Raw genomic sequence first — 19,462 nt, 5'->3', positions numbered from 1 at the left:
AAGGTTGAATCTGAGCAGGCTTATGGTCATCCGTTCTATGTCGAAGATGCAGACACATCTACCTACTTCAGATTGACATGCTTTGTTTGTGAAGCATTCACCCTAACATCTTCAACTACAACTAGCTCAATAGTTATGAATGGATCAATTGGATTTTCTAGCCCGGGCGAGATATTCTACAAATTGTCAATGTTCATATAATTCAGTTTTTGGAAATATGAGACGTGTTGTATTGGTGGTTGAAGTAATTCTCTTCTAGAAAGTCAAGTATCATTTTCTTGGTTTCTCAGAATGATCATTTCACTCATGGTTTGAGAATTGGAGTATATGTTTACACTATAATGATCAAACGAAATGTTCTTGATCATAGAAGATCTTGAATACAAGATCTGTATCAACCAGAGCAAATAGGCTAGAATGAACTAAATCATGGTTAGTTTGGTTTCTTAAAATTATCTGTGTTCCTCAGGGAGTTTAGGAATTTTCTATTTTATGTAAGTGCTGGGGTGCCCTTTGGTTGTGTTTGTGTTTAATAAATTTATCATATACAAAAACATGCAGTTTTATTTGGATACAGTTTTTGTGAAGAAAGACTGCTACAATCTTTATCTTGTCATATCCTGAGCCCTGTTTTAAGCCTTTGGAGGTCCAGTTGTCTAACAGGTATAGGATTTAAACAATTTCATGTTCAATGTTTCTTTTTATTATACTCTTGTTTTATAGTTCTTCTGCTTTTATTTTTCATATTGCAATTGACAGATATATGAATGAGCTGATGATGCTAATAAAAGATTTTTCCTTTGTGTCAGATTCTAAGTTGAAGGTAGGAAAGAGAATCAAGTGGAACTAGCTGGCTTGTGGATCAATGATAGATGATTTAGCATGCATAATGCAAGAATGATGCATGATTAACAGTAATGATGAATGGTGGTTGCAGTTACATAATATATCGGCTAATGCATGTTTGGACAAATACATACGACTCACTGTTCACTGTTGACTAGAACTTACATTCATGCATGCTGGTGTATAGGAAGGAATGGTCTATATCGCTGTAATCCATGCATCAGCCTATTCTTTTGTGATCTTTCGTACTGATAATATGTAATATGAATATTTGGTTTATATAAGTCTATTTATATTTAATCAATATCATCAATGATATGAATTACTTGGATTCATGATATTTGCAAGTGCTCTTTGTTCTTCAGAACATGTCTTAATATTGTGTTATTGTTCCTTCAAGGTCTGACTTCACGTGCGAACCGGTCCTGGATTTAGAAGAATGATTGAAACTAATGCTTAGTGAAGTAACTTGATTATTGGTTTTAGATGTGTGTTTAAAAAATATTTGTGAATAATTGCTACATTTGTTTTTCAGAAGTTGATGATGCACGATGTGATCTTGTTGATATATGAGTTGTTGTCTCAGGGTATGGCATTTTATGTAGCTCTTGTTGATTGCATATTTATGTGGATGTGATTGATTGCATTTTATTTTTTTACTGCAATGCAATCAAAATAACTAATCTGTCTCAGATCATGATTTTGTATATTTAATGAACCTTTGTTGCCATCCATTTAGGGGCAGTACATATTAATCATTTTCCTGTGCTCAAACATATTAACATACAGTAGTTTCTGTTGATTCTGCTTTCTCGGCTTCTCCTTGTCCAAGATATCATGATCATGCTAACCGTGATGCTTTGCCAGCTTAAAACATTACAAACCTGTCATTTCCCTGTGCTGCAGGAGGTTCAATGGGTTCCACTTTGCTAGACATATGTGTGTTGATGAAAAGGGCGTTCTCTATTATGAAGATTGTGATACAAAATTGTGTCAAATTGATACATATAGAATCAGATTCTGTTGGTTCGGGTTTTCATCAAGTGGGCATTGCAGCAAATTACGTGGCAATGGAATCCATTTGCAACAAACTCAGCGGAATGCCAGCAAATTATAATGCATCACGGAAGTAGCATACTTTTTCCTTTCCATGGTTATTATAATGCATCGTTGACGTAGCATTCATTAACAATGAAAGTAATATTATCTTTTTCTTTTCTGCTATTGCAGTGAGAGACTGATACAATATATCATTTTCTTGAGAAAAGGCAGTTGAATACCATTGATTATACTGTGCTAGCTGAAAAAGATGCAGTAAAGAAAAGATTGAATTTTCGAGCATGCAACTTTTAAGATTCAAAAATTTAGTTTATCTACAATGATTCTTTTATTGTAAATATAAATATTATAATTATGTTTCTATTATATGAAGAAAAAAAATTAACATCAGAATTAAAATCAAATTAAGATAGATCAAGATTACATTTTGTTGTAATTCATAAAACTTTTATTTGATATGTAAATCCGTTTGATCCGAATGAAGCAATGATTCTAATATATAATAAGAAGTAGGTTCTTGTCCTCCGTTTCTTTTTCCTATCTAGATAACAAAATATCTATAACCTTTCAACATATAATTTAATATCATATATTGAGTCCTATGAGGTTCTATCTATTTATAGATAAAAACAAAGAGTCTAAAATAAATAATTAAAAGAGTTTCTCTCATCAAGATTATCTTTTAAAAAATTCTATCATAATTAATAATTATGATAAGTGAACTCCCTCTTTTTAGGATCATAATAAATAATCTTAAGAAATTCCTCTCATCAGAATCATCTCCTAATAAATCTTATCATAAGTGAATTTCATTTCTATTGATTAATTATTATAATCAGAATTCAATCAAATTTATAATATATCTTACATAATTAGGTAAAAGGTCATATAATTTAATATTTTCTCACTTAGCCCATTAATTGATAAGACATAAAATAAATTTAAAATAAAATAAATAAAATAAAAATATTTATTTAATAATAAATTTATTTAATCGGATTATGAAACTTTGAAAAATATTATACACATGCACTTGAATTTTATAAAACATACCAATAAATCTAAATAAATATAATAATACTATGTTAAATCTAATTACAATATAAGTTATAACGGTTGTATGTCATTAATATCATACTTCATTCTATATATCATAATATTATTAGTCATTCCTAATATAGTTCAAAATAACTTTTATAATTTATCTATTATCATGTTCAACCATAATATATACATATATAAATATGAATAGAATAGAAGAAACAAATAACTTTAATTACATAAGTAAAAATATTAATTGTAATATCTACTCAAACATACATATCTTTTATATGTTGCTTATAAATTTAATCATAAGAATATATCCTTTCAAATACTTTATGTTATAAAATATTACCTCAAAGATGCATATCTTTTATATGTTGTTTATAAATTTAATTATGAGAATACGTCCTTTCAAATATTTTATGTTGTAAAATATTAGTAAATAGATTAGCAATCAATACAATAAAACTCAAGTTTTTAATTAACATTAATTGTTTATAGACTCTTTCTCTGATCATCAAATATTTTATATCATAATGCATAGAATTACTAAAGTACTTATAATTCTTATAATGAAAAATTATTATAATATATTATAAAATATTCTCAATCACTTGGAAATTGAGTTTGAGAACACCAAATCCTGAAATAATATTTTATAGTCCTAAAACTTGATTAATAGTCTTAAAGCATACCATAAAATCAAGTATCATCATTGATAATATAATAATATATTACTATATTTTTTTCTTATAAATTATCTCTCTAACTAATATAAATATAAAATATAAAATGAACTTCCTACTATCAAGATAATTTATAGAATCAGTATCTGAAAATATTAACATTTCCAGCTAATTTAATTTCATATATATATATATATATATATATATATATATATGAATATATAATTTTTTTTTCCTTTCGAATATTATATTATTTTCTTTGTAGTCTTTCCTGTTCACCAGGCACACTACGAGCAAGAAACGTATCAGAATGGAAATGGAGGTCATAAGAATCTTCTGTGTTTGCAGTCGGGAGAGACCGAGAAGAAGGAACAAGTTCTGTACTGCAGGAGACCAAGCTCAGTAAATAGGCTTTACAGTACAGTCTGATTGAATGGAAAATGACACTGATGGACCAATAATAAAGATAAACTTTATGGTAGAGTATGATGCAACAAATTGAATGAAGATGGAGCTCATCTCCTGTCCTCTTTAGCTTTCTCCACCTTTTCCTATGGTTACCGAGGAAAAGGATATGTTTGCAGTACAGCTTCACCCAACAACATCGAGCTTAGTTCCTCGACAAGGCATGAACATTCCCCACTTTCGGGCTCAAGCAAAGCTCCTTTCTGCTGTGTGTGGTCATGACGAACAACCGATGTCCTTCATACTGTGTGTGGTCATGACAGACAACTGATGCGCCAGGAAGAAGCATTACTTCTTTCTCTCTCAATCAAATCTTCATGTCGCCACTGTCGTTTGAGGTCATTGTTGTCTTTCATCAATGTCATTCGATCAGAGGATATACTCTCATCCTTTCTCCTTTTCATCCTTCTTTTTCCTTTGCTATTATCTTCCTTCCTCTTTCTTTTTTCTTCCTCCACCATTCCTCCTCTCCTTCCTTGCACCAGCAATCAATATTGATCTGATGGAGAGACCTTTTCCTGGACCCATAACATCCATAATGACACTTCTCATATCATTGAGGCAATATAAGATGTACTCACCGACACCCATTCAGAAGTCCAGAGACCACAATGAGCTCAACTAGCCTGAAGCGAAGACAATGCACAAGGAGACAAGTGGATCTCATCTTCTCTCTCACCAACTCCCATTAAACCCTTTGTCTTTCTCTGCAAAATTTCTCTGACTTTTGACTCTTTGTACAGTAGAGATGCAGCCATAACTATTAAATGATACTGACATCAACTTACACATCGAATTCTTTCTTCCTTTGATTTGGATCATCTTCGAATCGAATGACATATCGTACAGAGAACTCAGCAACCGAATCAATGGATGCTCCAACAAATCCAACCAGGAGATGGGAGCCTCCACATGCATATTAATTGCCAAGCGTTTACCTCGAAAGCTGTCTTGGAATACTACACCACATGTTGGCCGACGAGGCTGAATCTACTCCGGCTGTGATGGACGGACTCGTATGAACGGTAGTGATTGATGCAAGTCCTCCATGTTGCAGTTGGACTATGAGATGATGAACGCCAAGTGGTAGACTTCATCTTCTTCGTCTGCGAGTGATGGCCCCTCGAGAACAGTGCAAAGTCATCAGCCGTAAGCGTAAAACCAGTGTACATCACATGGAAGAAACCTGATCAGCTTTTGCCTGCGGACACTGCGGTCTCCATTGCACAGCTTCGATCAACATCACCATTATTCTTCCTGAAAACTTTGATCTACCCGTTGCCGCCTCCCAAACACAGTAAACCTCTCATCCTTATCTGCCTCCCTTCTCCGACGCTGTCGGTTTCCAAAAGCTTTGAAGTACTTTATGGAAGTACCGATACATGGAACTCTGCTTTCTGCTGCAGCCTTGCAGAACAGGCTTAGCTTTTAATCTTTTTCAGCTTCGATAAAGATTATCGCTGAACTGTTGCATGCGAGCTTTCTCAAAGATGGGATTTTTAGCACACCCGAAGGCTAATTCCTTCCCTGATCTCTGCATTGTCTCCATCGCCGCCGTCTCAGCCGTCTTCTTCCTCTGCTTTCCATCCGCAGCCCAACCGCTCTCCCCCTCCCAATCCAAGGCCCTGCTCCGCCTCCAGCGCCTCCTGGAATACCCGCCGCCGCTGGCCGGCTGGTCCAACGCCACCGCCTTCTGCTACCTCTCGCCTTCCCCGTCTCTCTCCATCTCCTGCGCCGGCGGCCGCGTCACCGAGCTCTCTATCGTCGGCGGCGCCAGCCGGCCCCTGTCCGCCAACTTCTCCTCCGACTCCTTCTTTACCACCCTCTCCAGGCTCCCCGACCTCACCACCCTCTCCCTCGTCTCTCTCGGCCTCCAGGGACCGCTCCCCGCCAAGGTGAACCGCTTTTCCTCGCTCCAAGTTCTCAACTTGAGCTCGAACTACTTCTCGGGGGTGATCCCACCGGAGATCTCCAATATCACGAGCCTCCAAAACCTCGTTTTGAGCAGGAATTCCTTAAACGGAACGGTTCCTGGCCTCCACCCCTTGACTGCCCTCCTCCAACTGGACTTGTCAGGGAATCGCCTCGGGCCAGACTTCCCGTCTCTGAGCAGTAGCCTTGTGACTTTGCTCCTTAACAACAACAGCTTCCGCGACAAACTCCCGGACAGTCTCGCATCACTCGACCACCTCCAGAAGCTGGATTTGTCTTCCAACCAGCTCAATGGCTGGATCCCGGCGTTCTTGTTTTCATTGCCATCGGTGCAGTATCTCGACTTGTCTAAGAACAGGCTAACCGGAGAACTTCCGGCAAATTTGTCATGCAGCAATCAACTCGGATATGTTGATATCTCGAACAATCTTATCGTCGGAGGACTGCCTTCATGCATCCAATCAAATTCCTCGACCCGGGTAGTACTGAGTTCAGGGAACTGCTTGAATTCACGGGATTTCGGGTTCCAGCATCCGAGTTCTTACTGCAATCAGGGTGCGTTGGCCGCAGTTTTGCCTTCGGCAAACAAGATCAGTGGATCCAAGAGCAATTTGGGCCTTATATTTGCCATTGTTGGGGGAGTCATTGCTGGTGCAGTGTTAGTTGGATTACTAGTCTTCTTGATCTTTAAGAAACTAAGACCAGAGGATCGAGAGGCCAACAACATCTTCAGCACACCCAGTGCAGGAAAATCTTTGGTTCTGGTTGCTTCGAGAAGTCCTGCTGAAGCAAGTAAGAAAGATTTATGCTCTACCTTTTCTTCTTGTGTTATATGCTCACTCTGCTGTTGGCTCATTGTCTGATGCAATGCAAATTATAATCCTTTGAAGGGCACATGTCTCGTACAATTAGGATCGGCACTCTTGGGCAAACACCATATCGTGTCTTCAGTATGGAGGAACTTGAGGATGCTACCAACAGTTTTGATCCATCAAACTTGATTGAAGACAGCCCTCAAGCACAGGTATGTATTGATGCCTATGAGACAGAGAAATCGGAACCTGCCTAATAAATAGTATTGTCAGCTCAAGATTGGAACATTCATGCTTTACATGCCCTCTTGCCTTTGATTGTGCGGTCAGAATGCATTTGTAGAAGATTGATTCATTTGCCTCTTTCAATGCTCAAATTTTGATTCTTCTCCTGTTCTTGTTTTTTTTTTTTTTCTGCTGAATGAAAAAGGTGATGATCAGCATAATAGCACAAAGATGACTGGACTTTCTATCTGTCTCCCAAAGACGGCATGATTTGAAAGCATATAATCTGTCAATTATCCCATCTGTCGATTAAACAGAACACAGCATAATTCTGTGCCATAAATTGTATTGTCCATTCACAAGGTTAGTCTCAAAATAGAAATCATCTTCCACACCCATGTCAAAGATGAATAGCTTAATTAAAAATCCTAGGTGAAATCAATATTATTTCATTTGTGAATTTCTTTGGTCAAATAAACCACATATTTGTGTGTGCAATTTTTTTCCACAGAGATTAGATCTTATGAACATGAGTTCTAACTTTGACCTCTAAACTTGCCTTATCTGGCCGGTTATGGTCTCTAGTATTCCCAAGTCTCTATCATTCACGCTATGCACTCAATATTTTAGAACTCACAGGCAATAAGTGATCGATCCTTTGTTAGGTGAAACACGAATCTCATCATTTCATAGTTGTGGTTTGGTATAAGATGGGTTTGTAAGGCTTCATTCTTAATTAAGGTCCATATTTAATCTAATGCCACTAGGAAACTTTCAAGTGAAGCCTAAGATATCTCTTGCAAGGTTGTTTTAAGTATTACAATCTATAATGCAGTTTGCTGGTGATGACGAGTATAATGACCATTACTCTTTCTAGCATTTAAGATTTCATTTGCAATCATCTACATCATCACTAGAAAAAGGGTATCTGGCTGAGCTCTTTGACCTTTTGAATTTGTGTCCCCTCAGTCCTATAAAGGTTGGCTCCAAGATGGCTGTTGGGTGGTAATTAGACATTTGAAATTGCGACAGAAGCTTTCACGACGGAGCCTACTTCAGTATATGGACATCATCTCAAAGCTCAGGCATCATCATTTAGTCAGCATTGTCGGACATTGCATTGCTAGTGGCCCGGATGGTGGCAACACTATGGATTCTGTCTTCCTTGTTTCTGAACATATCACTAATGGAAATCTAAGGGACCATCTTGGTGGTAATAGAACAGGCAATCTTTCTCTTGCTGTCGATGAGGATATGATGAAATTAGTGGATTTTAATGTTCTATTCTTTTGTGACTAGTGCAGAATGGAGAAACCGTGAGATGATGACATGGCCGCAAAGAGTGTCAGCTGTTATTGGAGTTGCAAGGGGAATCCAATTCTTACATACCGTTACAGTTCTCGGTATCACTGGAAATGATCTTAACATAGAGAATATATTGTTGGATCAAACTCTCACTGCAAAAATAAGCAATTATAATCTTCCAACACTTCCAAATCTCAAAAGCAACAAGGTAATTCTTACCTGATTTCAGCTAAAAGTTGTACATGTTACATATTTCGATTCTAAGTCTCTATCTTGGATACATCAGGGAGGCTCTGAGAGCCCTTTGACTGGTACAGTGGACAAGGGACATCTTAGCAGGTAATCTTTCTTGTCTGAATTATTCCAACCAGAGAGAAACAACAGTCATCTGAAGATGATGATGATGATGACATCTAATTAGTTCCTTTTGAGATGAATTTATGAAGCCAATTCTCCCAAAATGTGGTCATCATGTTAAAGATCTAAACGGATGGAATCTCAACTTTTCTTTCTCATGCTTGCAGTATCGGCACTGTGGCAAATGGTGAAAAAGAAGATATTTATCAGCTCGGACTCATTCTTCTAGAGATTATCACAGGGAAATCTATGGGGTCCAGAAGTGAGTTAGACTCTCTCAGAGCTAAGGTAAATGGACTTCTCCTCTATGAGTTAATTTAGCATGGAGAATTCATTACGTATCACACATAAGAGATATATTGGTAGGGGTTTTGCAAATGAATGTTCATTCTTAATGACGTATGCAAGTAAAGCAAATTTCGTATTGAAAGCAGCGCAGAACATTACCATGTACCAAAATGTTTTGTGACAGTGATCAGTAATACCATGTCAAGTAAACATCAACTACTTGTTTGTGCAGTTTCAGAAAATTTTAGCAGATAACCCAGCAAACCTGAAGGGACTTGCTGACCCTGCAATTCGCGGAAGTTTTGCTCTCAACTCCTTAAGAACAGTAGTTGAAGTATCCCTCAGTTGCATATCTAAAGATCCTAAGCAACGCCCGTCGATTGATGATATCCTCTGGAATTTGCAATACTCAGTGCAAGTCCAAGATGGCTGGGGAAGCAGTGAAAACTTAAGCTTCCAAATGTAGTTCTTCACCTGACTTCAAGTTATGGCTTTGTTTCTTCTCAGTCTCTGGAAAGGTTTGGTGCCATCTGAATAGAACAGCAGTACTTCTACACGCAGGCTATGTAAGACACCATAATAAGGTCAAATGTGTACACTATGTGATCAAGTTCTGCAAATGTGTGACAGCTTTGCAATCAAACATACATACAGCTCAAAAGTGTCATTTTTCTTACATACATTAGATAATCAAATTAATTATTGGAGAACACTAATTGGAGTTGGCATTGGAGGCTATTAATATTCCTGCTTAGAAATGGTCTCACTTTGGTGGATCTCATAAATATTTCTCCAAGCCTTTCATTTGGGCTCTTGTTCTTGATGGTCTAACATAGACCTTATATGTTGATATGCTGAGAAATAGTCTCACCTTGGTGGATCTCATAACTATTTCTCAAAGCCTTTCATTTAGGCTCTTATTCTTGATGGTCTAACATAAACTTTATGTTGATAAGCTATTAGATCGAAAGAACACCAACGGTTCCTAATGTTGGCTTACGAGTTCTATAAACTTCTTCTTTTCTCTAAAACCATTAACATGGCAGCATAGGATTGCAGATAGTTTTGGGATCACAGAGAAAGAACACAGGTTCTGAGAACACATGCTGACACATTACTGCACTGAAAGAACTCGTAAAACTAGTATGCACACAATGCACAGCTCGAGACGACGACTACCAGAAGACAGTGACCTTGGACGAAACTTGGGACGACGACGACTCGTCATGCGATGGAGAATGCACATGTCTGCCCTCGTACGTCGTGATCACCATCCGTGGATCCTCCGGCAGCCGCTCGATCCGTTTCTTGACCCGGCAATTCTCCTGTGTGCATCGGTAGTAGCTCCTGTTCATGACACAACCCATTACACGGCCGAGCCTTCAAATTTACTGGCAATAGACTGGAACGCATTAATCTCAAGATAACAGTGGTTGGACCACCAAGGTAGTAGTAGGAAGGAATGATTGCGGATGGCATCGCTTCCTTTTCATGTAGTGCTGAGCCAGAGACCTCAGTGGAATCATGAACTAGCAGATCAGGCCACGAGAGAGAGAGAGAGGACTGTTAGCTGGGTGCAAGTCCTACATGCCTCTCAGTGGGTCTCACAGTGTGTCATCATCATAACCTGATAATGTGACCAAGAAGGAACCCTAACACCTCGTAACAGCCAATATGAATGAATCTGTTGGCTAGCATTTTCTCCGAGGCAAACACATGACCCCATGCCAAGAGGTCCAGGAAATGGAGAGGTAAATGATGGTGCCTCACTTTATGCATGACGCTGGTCTTCCATAATCATCATTTCTTGTGATCTTGGCCAATCCCAAAAGCTTTTGTAGGTGCCACCACCAACCCCTGTTGCTCTTTTGCAGGATCTGTAGCAGTGACATGTTCCTACTGGGGCTCAACTCTAAAGCACTCTTTACATGGATGGATGCATTCCCATGTCTTAAGGTTAAACTTGGACCTCTTCTTTTGTTCAGTGATGTTTCCTATACCTTTTACAGCATCAATCTACTGCTGTATGCAGCAAATGAGATAACACCATGTTTAATGTGCGGTCATTTCTGAAAATGATCGACTGCTAGCGAAGTGTAGCAGTAAGCTTCACCACTATGCAGTTTTCCCACTTCTAATTCAAGATTAATATGGCCAAATCACAAGAATGGAGAAGATGTCAAGCTTAACATTGACTGGGATATTATCTACCATGAACACTGTCAAGAGTTCCAAGCCATTCTAAAACTAACTTTGATACATGTAAGTCAGAAACTTTAACCAGGACAGCAAAAGATCTATAAAATGAAATAAGCTCAAGTACAGTAATTATCTGCTTGTTGATGATAAACTTTAGATGGTCATGAACTTATCTTATGTGGCTCAACATAACTTTTGCTTCAAGAGAAATATATCCTGCATATATAGGAAGGAAATAATTGTTCCCTATTGTAACTCAGAGCCTCTCATAACAAGCAAGCTTATGAAATATATTTACCTTAGCTCAAGAGAACAAGTTTCCATATATGATAAGAACTCAGAAGAAGAAACTTACTGCCTTAATTCTATACTAACATGTGAGGGTTAAGAAAAGAATGTCTTCCTCTTCAGAAAATTATTCCTTAGCCATCTCAATTTTCCAATCCTTCCAATATATATTTCAGCATCTTCCATATCTTCTTTTGTCATGTATCCACGAGGCAACAAATATAGTGGTCTTCTTATGCAATCTTCCTATGGATTCCTTCCTCATTTGTTCATCAGGATTGCCACAAGCATCATCATTTCTAATTTATGTTCAGTATTTTACATGAAATTGAATTTTTGGTTCTTCCTCTTAGAAATATTTTGGTCTTCAGGAAAACTATAGATTATCATCAAGACTTCTGTTGACATTTTTCCTAACATGATGGATAAATCATTGGGAAGAGATGCAATTTCTTTTAATTTCCTGATGCAAGTTTCTTCGAAAACCCTTTTCATGCACTTAGAGCCATATGCTAATCAAAATAAGCCTGTAAATGTCAAAAACTTGTTGATTGTTAGTGGTAGATTTGCTAAATCCTTTGAAGATTCAAGACTTGGTTAAGATTAACGTCGAGATGTAGATCATATGCCAGATTTGCATTCCCTAAACCCAAAAGGAGAAGATGGAGACTGGAAATTGAGGAAGAAGATGACAAGTACTGCATGCAGTTGTCTTCTCATCTCAGGCTGATTATATAGGTATATACATATATATATACCTTGGATGTTGGGTGTTCTTCACGACCTTCTGGCCATACTTCCTCCACTTGTAGCCATCATCTAACACATCTACCTCGCTCATCGTCTTGAAGCAAAACCTGGGTTCCCTCACCTTCCTCTTCGCCTTAACTTTCTTCATCCTCGCACCACCAACCGAAAGGCTGTTGATGGTATTATTGATTGCAGTAGGACCCTTCACTCTCGATGAACCCTTGCCGTTCGACTCTCCGTCTGCGTCGCACGGCCTGAAACATAAAGCACAAATCGAACTCATGAGACATCTTTATGTGTGTGTTGGTGCAAAGATGTAAGAATCCTAAGAAAGGGAAAAACATGTGACGCTTTGTAAGAGAGAGAGGGTCTTACCATGGTTCAGTTCTTGATCTTTGTGCTGGTGATCCGCCAAGATGACCTGATGAGCCAACATCTCCATGCTTCGGAGGCAAGGATGGGGTGGTTCTTCTCAAGTGGCAGTCAGCAGCTTCTCCTCCTCCTCCTCCTCCTCCTACTCCAACAGTGGAAGTCTTGCTGAGAGAGCTTGGTAGCCCATAGGGAGAGAAGCTCAGTGGAGGATGTGAGCTTTGGAGGTTGAAGCTCATGTGTAAGACCCTCTGTTCATCACTCCACTGCTGGTGGAAGGAAACATCCCTTGCACTCTCCCTTAACTCTCTTCCTATCTAATAAGGGGCAGAGTAAGGTGGTGAAAGGTTGCACTACAAGTCAATGAGAAAAAGGATGTAGAATCTTAAAGAGGATTGGAAGATAGCAGACATTAACATTAATATCTATTACATCTTCTTCCAAATTGCACTCTCATGTGATTCCTATGTAATATGATCCAATTATTTTGTCTAGGTGCATTGTAATGGCTGACCTATACTAGACCATTTATAGAAAGGAATAAAATAAGTTCACTTTGTCCAAAGATCCCTCCAACTTTACCAACTCCACAATCAGTACTCCAAAGATATGAATTTATAAGAGAAGAAAAAAAAGAAGGTCCTTAATTAAATCCATACTACACATATAGGTTGAAGTAAAGAATTACTTTGCATGTCCTGCAAACACCTATTAGTGTTAAGTACACTTCATTCAACTGAGCAAAGCTTTAGTTTCAGTTGTTAGTTATACTTACTGTCAAACTTTGCAATAGTTGTCATCTCTCTTGTTTTTTGTGTTGCTTTGGAACAATATGTATGTCATGAGGACTTTGCAGATTCATTTCACAAGGAAGAGATCTCTACTTTGAGAAAGATGATCTCTGATATATGTTCTTCAGAAGATTGTAGTCAGCTGGTTTCACTTTATACCACAATCAAACTACCATTGTATTTCAAATGATTCAATGTATGATTTGAGTAGCTCTCATCAGTCACAGAAACACATAGAGATCCTTTCACCTTGGAATCCTTTCTGCACTTGCAGCAATGATGCTAAATCTCTGCCAGTCTCTGGTGATGGTGGTGGTGGTGGTGGAAGGCAATAATGATTGGCAAGAAGCTAAAGCTTTCACTGGCCACTTTTGATTGCTTGACTCTCTCCATTGCTCCTCCTTTTAACTAGAAATACACTGTTGACTATTGGTCATGTGAGTCTGATTCTAGCAATCCAAATTGGTGATTGCATCGATCTATCTACACATTGGTGTACACAGATACAAGCAATCATCTAAAGCCTAATGCAGCATAGCTTAGAGAGTGATCTTAGTGAATGAATAATTACTTTTCTTTTCCGGCAACACGTGTGTCATCATCTTTTTCATGTGCATGCATGTCTGCACATGAGATCATAATGGAGCAGGAGATTACAGTAATCATGCCCTATGCATCAAGTCAGCCATCAACACATCTTCAAACAACTCATTTCATCGAATATGTAATAATCTTGCATAGAACTTTAAGACATTATTGTAACATTAAGAGGTAAGACAGTGCAGTATATATCCATGAAGCTGTTGCACTCCAAAAAGGCAACATGTCAAAGATAAAAAGGAACATGACATGAAAAATGAGAGGCCATATAGCCTCAATCATTTCTGTCCCTTGCAATCATTACATTCCACCATCTCCCCTTCCCATTTAATCTCACTCTTCCTTTTCACTCTTCTGTAATTTGCTCTGGCTTGAAACTTCTAATTGCCCTCTCTGTTACTCCCCTCCCCCAAAAGAGAAGGAAGTGCAGTGATCTGAAGACTTAATTCTGCCCTCTCAAGAAATCAGAAACATTCAACTTTGTCAAAGAAATCCTAAACTGGTCAGAAAATAAGAAAAATATAGCTCACCATCCAGTCTGTGATGTGTTAATGTAGCCTAGATGAAGTTTAGTTTGTATGTAGTTAACTACATTCATCTGTGGTCCATCAAGTCTGGGGATGCATCCACATGTAAAGGACCACTGTTGTTGAGGAAAAATGGGACTTCCACCTGTGAGAAGTCAATGAGGAACAAACCTCTTCATATGTCACTGCCAAATTTAAAGTCAGGGACACAGAGCAATGGTGCAGCAACTTACTAGCAAACCTGATGACACTTTTGTGTAAGACACATAAGAACTCCAAAAGAGGTAGAAGCAACTATCAAAATTGATAGAAGAAAATCAACATCATTCCAAGACATCTTCCAACTGGTCTCTTCGTGTCGCCCAGTACATTAGAAAACAAGAAAGAATTGAGGAAGCAGCTCGAGAGCTGGAATACCGCAGATCGGGCAAGTAAAACCAGCATCACCAAGTTGGTGCTCCAGATCCTGCACCTCTCTGTTCATGAGCAACTTCGGTTTGGATTAATTCAGATCTGTAACTGTTTGGTTAATAGTTTTTGCTGCTTGAACTTGCAAAGATTTGTACTGAAAGATCTACATGCAAAGACAAATTGGGAATTCAACAGAGAAGTCAAAATGGCAAACTAGCCATTATAGCAGTTGGCTAGCCCAGTTGGTAGGGGCATTCACTCCCTTGTGGTGTGCCTGGGTCCAATCTTCCTTGCACACAATTAGATTGTGCCCCACCTGATGAAGCCTCATTAGCCTATGGGCTCCTTTTACCCTACAAGAACAAAAAAACACACACCAATTATATGAAATATAGAAAATTTTAAATTAAAACTTGTACACCTAAATAAACTTACCACCATGTACAAGTTATGAAATATAGGAAAGAATAGGAAGCAGTCTTCTTTTGTTATCGCACAATAAATTGCTATTGCGGGAATATATACTATCAGTTGACAAGGTATGTACTTTGCGAAATTCGAAAAATATAAGTAATGGGGAATGAGGATCACCTATATGGAAGAAGAGCGAAAACAAAATGTAATAAGAAAACAATGATTGAATGTGAACCAGGCAAATTGTATCATGCGAACTTAAATCACATCAATTATCAACTGTTGACAGAACATTCTCATTCTCAAGATGAATTGTACAACTTCCAGTTGCAGTACATGATCCCATAAGAAAATATTATACAGGGCAGTACCCTGTATCATGAGGCTCACCAAAGTGATAACCAGGTTACACAGATACATGGACCTTTCTTGCAGACCATAAATTATGGAGCACAGTCATTGTACCCTTGTAGCATGATTCTGGGCAAGATTTATCCAATTTCACTGTCATCTGATCTTGTATTGTAGACAGAACCAACCATAATGCCCCAAACTATAGCATTTTCAGTTGATACGTTGGCCAAAACGCCTCTGCCTATTCTGGAAAGAGGTCAAAGCTTCGATATAGTCAGCCTCCCCAAAGTCAGGCCAGTATGTATTTGTAAAGAAAAGCTCAGTGTATGCTGACTGCCACAACAAGAAGTTACTCAACCTCAGCTCGCCACTTGTACGGATAAGTAGGTCTGGATTTGGGAACTCAGGGATGCAGTTTGTTTCAAGCTCTTCCTCAATATGTGACTCCGTGATATCTTCCGGCTCGAGCAAACCATCCTTTACCTTTTGTGCAATATTTTGACATGCTTGTGTTATCTCCTTCCGCCCACTATAGCTGATTGCCACAATCAAATCAATCTGTGTATTATTCTTTGTCTTATCTACTACTTCTTTAGCCAGCTTCTGTAGTGATTGCGGCAGTTCTGAGGAATCGCCAATTATGCAAATCCGAATCCCTTCCCTGTAAAGAACCAGACAAACATTCCGATTTATGTCATTCTATTGAACAATACTCCATTTCTTGGTTAAAACCATAGTAGATTGAAGCAGTTATCTCTTAGGCTTTAAAATATTTTTACAGCATAATCACCTGAATCCTTAGATCTTACCTTATTTAGTTGTTATTTCTAGGTTTTAGACATCAAAGGCCACTGGTACAGTATTACAAATCAGGCCACGGTATTATAAATCGGCAGACAAGCAATAGGAGGACAGAGCCTTTTATCAAAACTAAAGTAGTGGACATGTAACAATCAAAAGGCCCACATTTAGTAAGAACCAATGCTAAAATCGAAGAACTTAAATGCAGTAAAATATTACTAGAGCCCTGCTTAAAATTTGCACACTGATATGGACACAGAATACGGACAAAAATTTGTTCACAAATTGCAGATAGAAAGTAAAATGACACTTTAAGAATCTTGCATCTCTTTAGAAAAGAAAACTCGTCATAATGGCAAGTAACATTCTGCTTTGTCAGTGTGGTTAATAGTTTAATAAGTAGTAGAGACTTCTGTGTAAGAAGTACTCTTCAAGAGTATCTATAATTAAATAGAAGGATAATATGTTTAGCGAGGGCCAATTAGGAATTCAAGTACATCAAGAAGATCCACATTGCCTCCCATCATTTCTTAACACACGATATAGAGAAGTGACCAGTATATTCCTGTTCTATATGAAAAAACTTCAGATAAAAAAGAATGCGCATGAAATATATATTCAAAAGGAAAAAAGGCGTTCCATCTTTTTTCATGTTTCAAAAGCAACAGTGCCTATACCCTACTTACTAACTTGAGGATCATTACTCTGACAGAAAGGCTATGGCGAATATCTGAATAATTTTCTTAAGGAACAACATAGTTGCTTATCACCCAACTCCAGACTCAATATTAATAAAGATCATCAATATGTTTTTGACCAATGGATTATGAAATTGCATCTGCTAAAATGCACTAAGTGAGCTCAAAGATATCACTAACAGTCTTTGCAACATTGTTTAGTTAGCACAAGATGTAGGTTTCTGCCTGCCAAAGCAGCGAACGTTCGTAGCAAATAACTTCAAGCCTTGGAAATATGCTGCCTGGAAGTTTAGTTTTAATCTTACAACAAAATTTCAGCTGTCTATGTGCCGCTCTTGTCACAATAGAATTCATGTTATCATGGAAAACCTCATACACTTCAATCATAGCCACATATACTCTGATCAAGGTTTTTCTATTTTGTTACATTGAAAATTGTCCTTTACCAACCAGATCTAGCAATATGAAAATATTCATATTCAGCAAAGTTCTAATAGAGATACAGGTGAAAGGTCATGCTTTAGTAAATTTAACCATTTGAATTTCTTTATTAACACTAAAATACTTCTGATCCTATTAGTAATTTCTCATGTTGTTCATTCTTCCAAACAAAGAGGAAATTCATACATATTTTGCTGAATTACTATCAAATCTTTCACAAGAAATCTCAAATTTAGGAAATTCTGGATAACCAGTGGCAATCATCCACATAGATACTGATAATTCTTCTTTCATGGAAAGATTGTTACTTGGTTTAAAAATCAACCTATCTCTGCATTGTCTTTTAAATAGGGAAATCTAACTTCTAGTTCCTTGAACGGTCAGTTCTCAATGATTAATCCATGGGGAATCCCGACTTTTCTCTCATCCCTTCTTTGCTTTAACTATGTCCCACAGATCAATATAAGAATGTGTGCTTCAGTCCTGAGATGGAAGTATGGCTGCTGAAAGCACAAAGGATGCAGAAAGAAGACATGTTTGCAGGGGCAAAACTCAAGGAAATATATGGGGCAAGAGGTAAGTTCTTATTCAATACTCTCTAAATAAACAATCTGTTAATACTGCTGAAGCGGACCTGACAAACTTGAATGAAAAATGAGACAGTATTATCATTGCCTCATTGAAACAAACACCGTCAAGGCATGTCCGAGTCAAAATGTCCTTCGACGATCAGTAGTTGTGAAATCAAGATAAAGGTGAAATCATACATGCCACTATATTTCTCTTAATTATTGTTATTCACCCAGTGATAGCTTCCGGTAGCTTATAAGATTTGGCAGATAGACTAATCTTTCTCCAGTCGGCAGAAGGATAAGCTTTTACCGACGACCAAAATTGACTTGTTGCCTAAAGTGCATTAAACTTGAATCTTTCATGTGCTTGTAGGAGTTACGAATGAACTTTAATCGAATTCGACATCAAAAAAAATACGGAAGCAAATACAGTATCGAAGTTGTAAAATAGTACCTCAAGAACTCTCCGAGACTCTCTTTCAGAACGTTCTCGAACAGCGTCATTAGGAAATCAACCTCCATCTGTTCGACAAAATGCCAGAGCCACGAGTTAGCCAAGCATCAGACAGCAGCGACCTCCGGATATGGAATTGCAAACCCGGAACCAACCTTGGGGCGGGTCCAGTTCTCGGATGAGAAGGCGAAGACGGTGAGCGCCCGAATCCCCCACTGGCACGAGAGTTCGACCATCTTCTTAAGGGTGTGGTACCCGGCCTCGTGCCCAGCCGACGACGGCAGCCCCCTCGCCTTCGCCCACCTCGAGTTCCCGTCCATTATCACCGCCACGTGCCTGGGCAGCGATTCCGGCCGCAAGTGAGGCGGCAGCAAAGCCTCCTCCTTCCTCTCCTCCTCTCTAGCGGGGGCAAGAGAGGCGCTTAGCGAAGGATACTGCCGAGCAGGGTGAGCAGTAGAGACCAAAGAGTCGTTCGCTCCACCTCTTCTTGTTCTTCTTCTACTACCACGTAGAAGAAGCAGAGTGGAGGAGTAGTTGAGCGTCGCGTAGTTCAAAGTGGGGTTGAGGTGGAGAGAAGACAGCATGCTGCTCTCGCGGTCTCACCGTCCCAGTAAGCTGCAGTGCGGTGGTGGCAACGTTCGATGCCGCACTCACAATAAATGCTGTAACAGTGCCAGGTACAGGCTGATTGACGATTGCTTTGTCCTGTGGCTGTCAAGGAGACGGTCCCCAACCTTGCGTCCAAGAAATTATCCTTCTCTTTTTCTTCTTTCA

At 38.5% G+C, this 19,462-nt stretch overlaps 3 protein-coding genes across 4 annotated transcripts; 1 reads left to right on the top strand and 2 right to left on the bottom strand.

Annotated features, from left to right (window-relative positions):
• Nucleotides 1-5,183: 5,183 nt before the first annotated feature.
• Nucleotides 5,184-9,731, top strand: LOC103984083 (probable LRR receptor-like serine/threonine-protein kinase At1g14390). 2 transcript variants are annotated; one of them, XM_009401505.3, is made up of 8 exons: nt 5,184-5,397; nt 5,507-6,824; nt 6,923-7,056; nt 8,039-8,282; nt 8,374-8,582; nt 8,661-8,713; nt 8,899-9,019; nt 9,252-9,731. In XM_009401505.3, exons 2-8 carry the CDS (start codon nt 5,573-5,575, stop codon nt 9,483-9,485), a joined length of 2,247 nt encoding a protein of 748 aa, XP_009399780.2. In that variant the 5' UTR covers nt 5,184-5,397; nt 5,507-5,572; the 3' UTR covers nt 9,486-9,731. The 2 variants fall into 2 exon arrangements, with proteins under 2 accessions (XP_009399780.2, XP_009399779.2); XM_009401504.3 differs by having other exon boundaries at nt 5,184-6,824.
• A 291-nt stretch (nt 9,732-10,022) lies between these two features.
• LOC103984082 (probable WRKY transcription factor 13) lies at nt 10,023-12,993 on the bottom strand. The gene is made up of 3 exons (XM_009401503.3): nt 12,632-12,993; nt 12,265-12,510; nt 10,023-10,366 (listed from the first exon to the last, which is right to left on the bottom strand). The coding sequence occupies exons 1-3, from the start codon at nt 12,862-12,864 to the stop codon at nt 10,195-10,197; spliced, it is 651 nt and encodes a 216-aa protein (XP_009399778.1). The 5' UTR covers nt 12,865-12,993; the 3' UTR covers nt 10,023-10,194.
• Nucleotides 12,994-15,640: 2,647 nt separating this feature from the next.
• LOC103984370 (cis-prenyltransferase 4, chloroplastic) lies at nt 15,641-19,390 on the bottom strand. The gene is made up of 3 exons (XM_009401851.3): nt 18,844-19,390; nt 18,689-18,756; nt 15,641-16,383 (listed from the first exon to the last, which is right to left on the bottom strand). The coding sequence occupies exons 1-3, from the start codon at nt 19,270-19,272 to the stop codon at nt 15,933-15,935; spliced, it is 948 nt and encodes a 315-aa protein (XP_009400126.2). The 5' UTR covers nt 19,273-19,390; the 3' UTR covers nt 15,641-15,932.
• Nucleotides 19,391-19,462: the final 72 nt, after the last annotated feature.

Source organism: Musa acuminata, chromosome BXJ2-5, assembly GCF_036884655.1.
Source record: "Musa acuminata AAA Group cultivar baxijiao chromosome BXJ2-5, Cavendish_Baxijiao_AAA, whole genome shotgun sequence".
Classification (NCBI taxonomy): domain Eukaryota; kingdom Viridiplantae; phylum Streptophyta; class Magnoliopsida; order Zingiberales; family Musaceae; genus Musa; species Musa acuminata.
Note: the sequence above shows the minus strand (reverse complement) of the source record. Positions and strands in the feature narration are given on the sequence as shown.

What these genes read in the sequence shown, in the direction of transcription:
- LOC103984082 (XM_009401503.3), bottom strand. Translation starts at nt 12,864, where the DNA reads ATGAGCTTCAACCTCCAAAGCTCACATCCTCCACTGAGCTTCTCTCCC. An exon ending in AGATCAAGAACTGAACCATG is followed by an intron (nt 12,511 to 12,631) that starts GTAAGACCCTCT and finishes TTTATGTTTCAG; the next exon opens with GCCGTGCGACGCAGACGGAG. An exon ending in AAGAACACCCAACATCCAAG is followed by an intron (nt 10,367 to 12,264) that starts GTATATATATAT and finishes TGTCATGAACAG; the next exon opens with GAGCTACTACCGATGCACAC.
- LOC103984083 (XM_009401505.3), top strand. Translation starts at nt 5,573, where the DNA reads ATGCGAGCTTTCTCAAAGATGGGATTTTTAGCACACCCGAAGGCTAAT. An exon ending in AAGACAGCCCTCAAGCACAG is followed by an intron (nt 7,057 to 8,038) that starts GTATGTATTGAT and finishes GTGTCCCCTCAG; the next exon opens with TCCTATAAAGGTTGGCTCCA. An exon ending in GACAAGGGACATCTTAGCAG is followed by an intron (nt 8,714 to 8,898) that starts GTAATCTTTCTT and finishes TCATGCTTGCAG; the next exon opens with TATCGGCACTGTGGCAAATG.
- LOC103984370 (XM_009401851.3), bottom strand. Translation starts at nt 19,272, where the DNA reads ATGCTGTCTTCTCTCCACCTCAACCCCACTTTGAACTACGCGACGCTC. An exon ending in AGAACTGGACCCGCCCCAAG is followed by an intron (nt 18,757 to 18,843) that starts GTTGGTTCCGGG and finishes TTTGTCGAACAG; the next exon opens with ATGGAGGTTGATTTCCTAAT. An exon ending in AGTCTCGGAGAGTTCTTGAG is followed by an intron (nt 16,384 to 18,688) that starts GTACTATTTTAC and finishes GGTTCTTTACAG; the next exon opens with GGAAGGGATTCGGATTTGCA.